Source organism: Austrofundulus limnaeus, unplaced genomic scaffold (assembly GCF_001266775.1).
Source record: "Austrofundulus limnaeus strain Quisiro unplaced genomic scaffold, Austrofundulus_limnaeus-1.0 Scaffold5, whole genome shotgun sequence".
NCBI classification, from domain to species: domain Eukaryota; kingdom Metazoa; phylum Chordata; class Actinopteri; order Cyprinodontiformes; family Rivulidae; genus Austrofundulus; species Austrofundulus limnaeus.
In genome coordinates, this window is record NW_013952407.1 from 2,073,044 (window position 1) to 2,082,123 (window position 9,080).

Consider the following 9,080-nt stretch of genomic DNA (forward strand, 5'->3'; position numbering starts at 1 on the left):
CCTTCAGGGTGGATATAGCTCGCTCACACTGAGGACCTATCCACGTCATAATTTACCCAGAATGCTTTGTGTGTAAATAAAATGACTCCGTCAGTGTTAAAATATATTTTTAAAAATTTATAAACCTAAACAGCCTACAGTATTTTTAAAGTCTTTATTTTACAGTTAAAATATATGTTTATCAAATAAAGTGTAATGTTACAACTAATCAGGGATCCCTTTAAAATAAATATGCAAACAAGGCAACAAATATGCGGCAACTCTTCCCTGACCTCCTTATAAATGACTCACTTTTAGATGAAATCACAACTTTAAGTTCAAATAACCGCTTTGAGGCAACCACAGTGCTCGTGATTCTAAACTACGCTGACAATAATACAAAACATAATACGGAGAAGAAATAAATGATGAAAAAAAAGTGCAGTGTTTACTCCAAAATTCACAGAAAGCCCGTGTTGTTGTTTCTCTCCGAGGGAGCGAGAACGAGCCCCAAATGGGCTTTTCAATGGAGTGGGCAAACTGAAAAGGACTAAAACTGCACTCTAAGCCAGAGTGGGAGGGAGGTGGGGGGGGATATAGCTCCTTTAAAAAGCTGGAGGTTGAGAAGAATGCCTCTTGGAACACCCTCCCCCCCCCCATCCCCAACTCCTCCTCTTTTCTCTTCTCCCAAATTACATGTCTGCACCCCTGCCATGACCAATAGACTGCTTCACGTTGACCCGAAAAGCATAGCGGGGAGGGCGGTGGAAGGGGGGCAGAAGTAGCAAAGTTTAACAGACGAAACATTAAGTGTTAATCGCAACGCCAGAAATAGTTCGGGACAGTAAAGTAAACACCTCCTGAGGCAAATTAAAGAGTGGAGCCTAGAAATTTCATCACCTCCAGGCTTCACATGTGGCGCTGAAGATCTGGCCAAACATCTTCAAAACTGCCACTTCATATATCACACAAAGCACATAGAGTCTGGATAAATATTTAGAGGGCAGGCACCGTTTTCCCCGAGATGTTTCACCGACCAGCAAACCCCACCGTGAGGCCTGAAAACAGGGGCGCAGAGGCAGCGTCGGCCAGGAAAAACACAAGCCAGCTTTCAGCTCCTTCGCTTGGCGGCGTGTGTGTGTGGTCATGTTTGACCAACAGTTTCTCCAGCGCAGCTTGTGTATAAAAACTCGACCGAGAGGCAACGGCGACCAGGAGACCACGCTCTCTTATCCCAGCGAGATGCTGGAAGATCTCACGGCTCGGAGACCCCCGAACAACGAGCTCTCTGTTCCCGCGACGCTTTTCCGCTCCAGCTCGCTCATTACGGCACGTCTGCCAACCAAATATGGCACTCATCTGGCAAACACCTGCACCGAATCTGACCATTAAACCTGCTGCTCGGAGCAGACCATGCTGGCACTGCTTAAAGGCCTGACTGTGGCTCTATTGTGTGAAGGCCTAGCATTCCTTGAAGGAGTGGATATCACCTGCCGATTTTCAGGCAACAATTTATTTTATGTGGAAAAATGAGAAAACTAAAACCTTTAAAATAACATCATGTGCAATCTCGTGCGAAATTTTAAATGATGCCGCATGATGTAATCACCAGAGGTGTTTAGTAACAAAAGTACATTTATGTCGTTGCAGCACCTTTTAAAAATAGTAACTTTTATGTTTGTTTTGTTACATTCCTACATAAAAACGACACTTTTACATCTCTGCTTTAAAATTGAACACCTTGTTACACGTTATAAATTTAAATATGACCAGAACTCAACATGAAAGGAGTTGTTTATGCACTCTAAAAAACAAAGTGTTGGAACTGGTTCCACTAAAACAAGTTGACTAAATAGTTTTAAAGTGCCTGTGACATGCATATTCTTCAGATGCAAAAAGTCAAAGAAAACATCTTTATATTTAAGAAAGTTGGAATAATACACACAATTTAACCCATTTTGTCACATAACTGGCAAATTTTCTTTTGAACTTGGCTCAACCAAAGTGAAACAGGAAGTGACATCAAAGGGGAACTCTTTAACAAAGAAAACTCTCTGGTCTTTGTTTATTGAAACATTATTTGAACTTTAACTCTTCTTCATCTCTCTGATAGAGACTCAAAATAATCTAAACAAACATCAGATTCTTCTCTACAGTCTGTGTTGTTGGCTGTTGTAACAACGCTCTGTTCACATGAAGACATTCCCCTTTGACATCACTTCCTGTTACTTCACAGGCAAATATCTCAACAACTGTTCATCTCAGCGACATGAAATTTATTTTGCACTATTTTACCAATGTCTTCTTTCTAAAAATGCTTTCATATGTATTACAAAGATTTGGCGTCACAGACACTTTAAGTTTACTCAGTTTAGTGGAACCAGTTGATATAATCTGGTTAAACAAATTCAACACTTTATTTCTTAGAGCGTGTGTAAAAGTACATTTACTTTCCTGATAACTGTGTGCAGTTTTATGACTTTTACTTAAGTACTTTTCTTATCAGTGAAATTCACTTTTACCAAAGTCACTTTCTGTTAAGGTATTTTTACTTTTACTTAGTTAATATTTTCAAATACTTTATACAACCTTACCACCTTTTAGCTCCTCTTCTGTAAAATGTGGTGATTAGCTGTGGCAGCCATCTTGAATTGCGATGACTCCAAAGGTTGATCAGTAACAGACGTATACAGTCAACAATTACTTTCTCAGAGCTTTGTTGAAACGATGCTTCATGAGATATTTTGCAAACAGAGATGATGCCAACAAAGAAACTGCACAATGTGTTGTGCTCAACAAACATGTTGGGGATGGTGCTCAGGTACTACCACACCAATTTCTAGCTCAATATCTGGACAAGTAGCTAAAATACAGTTTATTTTGTGTTTTCTAAAGTTGGTTGGCTGTGGCAGCTATTTTGGTATGGGTTAGCTCCAAAGTTTGATGAGTCGTAGATAAGTGATAACACAAAGGAAATGATAGCATCAAACTCACCACACTTCCTGCCAACCAACACCTGTCCTAAGAGACAGTGTCCCGGCAGMTCTGCTGGGTGAGCCAGACTTTTGGACAGCTCATAGTCCGCCCCGGCAAAGTGAAGGTGGAACTGCTCCCGGTTGATGGACTTCCTCAACGTCCTGATGGTCTTCCTCAGCCTTTTCTCCGAACGCCGACGCGCACAGTTCAGGTCGCAGTTCTCTGCTGAGAGAAACACTCAGTACACCAACTGTTTCCAATTTCATGCTTGATCCCCACAAAAACAACGAAAAAAAAAAAAAGAAAAACACCCAGAACCACCAAAAAATGTGTGAATTGGAGAAATAAAACAGAAAGCCCTTTAACTCAGAGCCCCAGCGCCACCAGAGCCAAGTCAAAACAGGAGATACTTTAACATTTTGTTTTGTTTAGTGACAAACAGACGGCAGCGACAGGCAGATCAGACAGAGACCGAGAAGCGAAGGGTTCACYAGCGGGGCAGGCAGGCAGGAAGCGCAGAGAGACCAACCTGTTACCTCCTCAAGGTTAACGTCCAGCTCAAACTCAGCTGTGATGGAGAAGCCGTCCTCCGCGCCGGCTCTTCTGCTGTGGCGCCCGCGCGCCCGCTGTCCCGCCGAGGAGGCGCAGCGCAGGCTCACGTAGCTGAACTGGACGTTTTCGGTGAAGAGGAACCTGCTATCTGTGAACATCAGAGACAAACACAGACAACAGAGACGACAGCGCCTCGGTGAAGGAAACGTGTAACATTTACAACAAATATCACTCAAACTGATAAATCCACTGAAACAATAGTGCTGAATCAGCATTCACATGGTTGGTTTCCTGTTTAGAGTTTCCTCTGTATTTATTTTCAGCTATTTTATTCATCCGTAAGCCAAAATGTTTGGCTCGATTAGAACAATACAGCTACGAAATTTGGCTTTTGTATGTTTCAGTTTTTTATTTAGAAATTTATTTACAGTCTTTTTTCCAATTGAAATGAATGGAGAACTCTTGTGTTCTGTACACTACACTTGCTTCATTTTAAGCTTTTAGCTGTTTTGCTTGTTTTAACCCTTAGCTGCTGTTAGCATTTAATTACTCTCATGATTTTAGCTTTTAACCATTATATTTTTTCTTGTTTTAGCTACTAATTTGCTCATTCTAGATTTTATCTGTTGTTTAGCTTTGTTTTGGCTACTGTTTTGCTGTTTAGCATTTAGTTACTGTTATGATGGTTTTAGCTTTTAACTATTGTTTTACTTGTTTTAGCTACTAATTTGCTCATTCTAGATTTTATCTATTGTTTAGCTTTGTTTTAGCTACTATTTTGCTGTTTAGCATTTAGTTACTCTTATGATGGTTTTAGTTTTTAACTATTGTTTTACTTGTTTTAGCTACTAATTTGCTCATTCTAGAGTTTATATATTGTTTAGTTTGTTTTAGCTATTGTTTTGCTGTTTAGCGTTTAGTTACTGTTATGATGGTTTTAGCTTTGACCCTGATTTTGGTTGTTTTAGCTACTGTTCATCGCATTTGCTTTTAATTATTGTTTTGCCGATTTTAGCTTTTAACCATTATTTTTGCTTGTTTTAGCTACTAATTTGCTCATTCTAGAGTTTATTGTTTATTTTTTTAGCTACTGTTTTCCTCATTTTAGATTTTATCTATTGTTTACCTTTGTTTTAGCTACTGTTTTGCTGTTTAGCATTTAGCTATTGTTATGATGGTTTTAGCTTTAACCCTTATTTTGCTTGTTTTAGCTACTGTTCATCGCATTTGCTTTTAATTATTGTTTTGATGATTTTAGTATTTACCAATCATGTTGCTGATTTTAGCTTTTAACCATTGTTTTACTTGTTTTAGCTACTAATTTGCTCATTCTAGAGTTTATCTATTGTTTAGCTTTGTTTTAGCTACTGTTTTGCTGTTTAGCATTTAGTTACTATTATGATGGTTTTAGCTTTTAACCATTATTTTTGCTTGTTTTAGCTACGGTTTTGCTCATTTTAGATTTTATCTATTGGTTTGCTTGTTTTAGCTACTGTTTTGCTGTTTAGCATTTAGTTACTATTATGATGGTTTTAGCTTTTAACCATTATTTTTGCTTGTTTTAGCTACGGTTTTGCTCATTTTAGATTTTATCTATTGGTTTGCTTGTTTTAGCTACTGTTTTGCTAATTTCAGCTTTTAGCTATCGTTTCGTTTCAGTTTTTGTTCTGATTGTTCAAAATTTAACAACTTAACTTTAGCTTCTTCAACAAATTTCTTTAAAACATTTTTGGGTAAAAGGCTGAAAAGGACGAGGTCTTTGCAGACAGACTGAAATGTCTGAAACAATTAAGTTTCCTTTAACTAACAGCAAGTGATGTAAAAACCCACTCGGAGCCCCTTTCAGAGGCACAATAATCCTACAATCAAGAAGCTGTTTGATTGATGGCTGGGTCAAACGCAACTAAAAAGGCTTTTCTATGGCTAATTACATCCTCCCCTGTCAGTGCCAGACAAAGTGCTGCTCCGAGACATTCAAAACACTCCAAACCACATCACTTTCCCCACAAATGTCTTTCACATTTGCCCTCGGTTTTTGGTTTCTTTGAAGCAGCTTTCAGGTCTGCTTTATCTTCTTTAGATGTTGGCAGCTCTTAAAAAACCCAGTGTTTTTTTAACAGAAACATAAAGGCGCTATAATTCAGATCCTTGTCTATGTGTCATCTCAGTTTTGTGTTTGAAGACATTGTTGGGTTTCCTGTGTGGCAGCTTCTGTACCTGAGTGTGTCGGGTTTATGCTCTCCCTGGGTTTCTCCTGACTTCGTTTTAAATTGCACTTAGCCGTGCCAGACCTAAAAGTGGCTGTGGTCTTAATGCGTGGAACCCGGGGCTTTTCTGGACCTGCAGGACAGAAAGACAAAAAAAAAATTGAAAACCTTGTCATTTGGATCTATTTATACATCAACAAGAAAAACAAACAGGAGCCTGAGCTGTTCCGGAGGTGCCGCTGTTGTGTGACAGAGCAGAAAGACAGATGTAGATCTGCGGGGTTTTGTACTTGCCTAAGCAATGCAAGCCGCTGTTGTTCTTTTGTACGTCAGCCAAGCAGGGCAGAGGCATTCCACAGGTCACCGTGTAGGAATCCTCCGTCCCTGAAAAACACACAAGAGGCCGTGACACACGGACCGGCGCTCACAAAAGTTAGGGCCACAAAAGCCGAGGAAGAGAGCAAAGAGGAAGCATGTAGGGACACGACGAGTCGCTCCGCGGACTAAAGCTGACAACTGTTCACACAGCTGGATCTGAAGCAGCTCGACTTAAAGACCTTTTCAGAGACGAGATTCCAAACACTGATGGCTTCATCAATCAGATAAAGCTGGGGCGTTTGGGCATGAGTCACCTCGTTTTTACCTACAAGGCTGGAGAGAGCGACAATACGCCTCTAATATTTACCACAAAAAGGTGAAGAGTATAGAAACTACATCCTGCATCTTTATAAGAGATTATATTAGCATTAAACGAGTTGTGGGTGTCTTAAAACATAAAGATGGTGTTCTTTAAAGTAATCCTGACAAAGTATTAAAGTCGTGTTGAGAGGATTTAACCATTTTGGTCAAATATGCAATATCACGAGACATCAGACGCCTCTCAGCTACAACCATCAAATTTTAGCTCCACAAGGCTGAGTTATCGTCACTGTTGTTTTTGCTAAGGTCACCCGCTGTGGCAACCATTCTACGTCTAAATCTGCTGTAAAACACCTGCAATCTGATAAAAAGGCACCTTAGAGAAGCTTTAGTGACATAATAATTCAAATAAGTCTTCCTCCTATGAGACTAGCAGCTCCTTTTAGTTAAAAAAAAATCTGTTTAGATTTTGCTAATCAGCTGGTGACTGATGAACAAAAAAATCCAAACACCTTTTCAGCAAATGACGAACTGTTAAACTTGAAAGTAAATCTGAAAAAATAAAATAAAATAAAATAAACCAGCCAGTCTGGGTTGATGGATAACAAAGATAGTACAGTCCTGTGCAAAAGTCTTCAGACATTTAACTTCACCTTGCTACCAGGGATGGTCCACAGGCTTCCTGATGTTCTCAGGACTTTGGTTGCTTTTTACTCATTTAATTAATCATTAATCATTTTCAGTCCAGTAACTGAACATTTTCAGACAAKCTTTTGTGTTTTTTTTTCATTTATTTAACTCTGACCCAAGACATTTCTCGTGCTTCAAAATATTCCAGAACTCAAGAGATGAACTGCTGTTGTGTCAGTAACAGACTGCCGATCATAAAAATGCTATTTTATTTTATTTTATTGAATCCATAGAAATACATTTCAAAGAAAACACAGTTTCCTATTACCTGAAAATGTTGGTCAAATGGATATTACTCACCATGATGTGACTTTCAAATCCTGTTTCACTTGCTGTAGATAGTTTTGTTTAGACCTGACACTTGATTTTTTTTTTGTTCAACACTTGTTTATTTCCTTATCTGTAATGGTCAGGTACAAGGACTGGACAAAAAAAATGATAAAAAGCAGCCAAAGTAAAAGAATTAAAGAGAACCAGTGGATTAAAACCTCTTGAAAACATTACATGTAAGTCTGGCTTATTTAGAAGCAACATACAATATGTAAGCATTTTTTTTTTTCACAGAATTAGTGTTGAAACATTCAATGAAAGGAAAACATGTACAAGTGGAGGTATTTGGTAATAAGAGCAGGTCCGGAGGTCAGGCTGTACTCACCACTCCTGATGTGAACTTGAGACTGGCAGGTCAGAAAGCAGCGGTCCCCTCCCTGCTGCTTACTACAGTTCAAGGTGGGCTTAGAGASGGGTTTTGCAGGTGTTAAACCCTCAGCCTCTAAATGGAAACCACAACAAAACTCAAAGATAAAACAGAATGTGTTTGATTGCAATGCAATGCAGAGGAACGTGCACAAAAAAAAAAAAACCTACATGCAAGAATAAGTGCAATTRGTATGTTTTTACTCAAGCAGAGCACTAAAGAGAAAAGGAAAACGACTCAAAGTATCTCCTGTTTTTGTCCCCACGAAARGCTCCAGTCAACAAACCAATTAGACAAAAGCATGACAGTGGAAGAAGCACCGACTTACTAATGCAGTCCTTCTTGTTCCAGTGCAGCTTATAGCCGGGCCGACAGGAGCACTCAAATCCACCTACGGTGTTCACACAGCCATGTTCACAGCCTCCGTTGTTCACGCTGCACTCGTTTATATCTGGGACGAAAAGCACAGTTTAGTGGGACGCAGCGTCCAGCACGGCAGTGAACAAACACACGCATTTGTTTGCTTTTTGTTTTTCTGTGTGAAAACATGAAACTGAGCTTGGCCCGTTCCACTTGTCTCACCTCCGCAGTGGGCCAGCCCGTACATGGTGTAGCCTTTGTTGCACAGACACTGAAAACCACCGGGGGAGTTCACACATGTGTGATCACATGTGCGCTCGAAGAAACACTCGTCTATATCTGTAATCAAAACCAGACGGGTGACATAATAGCAGGGCAGTCAGGTGTAATCTTCATCAGGAGGAATCCCCTCCCCCCCATCCAAACATCTTCAGTCAAAATTTCACCCGGCTCCACTACGACAAGCAGAGAAGCGTAAAAATAAACGTTGAAATTTGCTTTAGAAGCTGAGCTGATGGAGGTAAAACAAGCCAAAGAGAAGTTGAAACGAGAACAAAAGCAGAACAGCTGCTAAATGCAGAGCAGAATTAGCAGAATTAGCAAAACAGATCTTAAAATCTGCTAAATCGTAATTAAAATCAGCAAAACAATAGCTAAAATTAGCAAACTGCTGCTAAAAACTAAAATAGACAAAATGTTAACTAAATGGTAAAAGTKGCAAAATGGTGGCGAAATGAGCAGAAGAGTAGCTAAAAGCTAAAAGTAGCACAAGGAGACAAAAGTAGAGCATGCACACTGGAGAAGATTTCAAAAAGAACGTTTTGATGAATTTGAGATCTCACTTTATTTCTACAGGGAATCTTGTTTTAAATAAAGTTACYTAGGTGTTTTGACAAAATTCCAGAAAAAGGTCTAAGTATACAGAAGTAGTTGGACAACAAAAACATACAGAAGACACTACTATCAGTAATATATATATA

At 39.4% G+C, this 9,080-nt stretch overlaps 1 protein-coding gene across 5 annotated transcripts in view; it reads right to left on the reverse strand.

Annotated features, from left to right (window-relative positions):
• The window catches only part of scube2 (signal peptide, CUB domain, EGF-like 2), a 33,344-nt gene that overhangs the window by 14,344 nt on the left and 9,920 nt on the right, over positions 1-9,080 (reverse strand). For 2 of the 5 annotated variants that reach the window (XM_014026721.1, XM_014026707.1), the window contains 7 exons: positions 8,323-8,439; positions 8,069-8,191; positions 7,699-7,815; positions 6,009-6,098; positions 5,725-5,847; positions 3,485-3,655; positions 2,974-3,180 (listed from right to left, as the gene is read on the reverse strand). In XM_014026721.1, coding sequence (XP_013882175.1) covers positions 2,974-3,180; positions 3,485-3,655; positions 5,725-5,847; positions 6,009-6,098; positions 7,699-7,815; positions 8,069-8,191; positions 8,323-8,439 — 948 coding nt within the window. The remainder of the gene's footprint in view (positions 1-2,973; positions 3,181-3,484; positions 3,656-5,724; positions 5,848-6,008; positions 6,099-7,698; positions 7,816-8,068; positions 8,192-8,322; positions 8,440-9,080) is intronic. The other 3 variants (XM_014026713.1, XM_014026736.1, XM_014026728.1) reach the window with 3 other exon arrangements.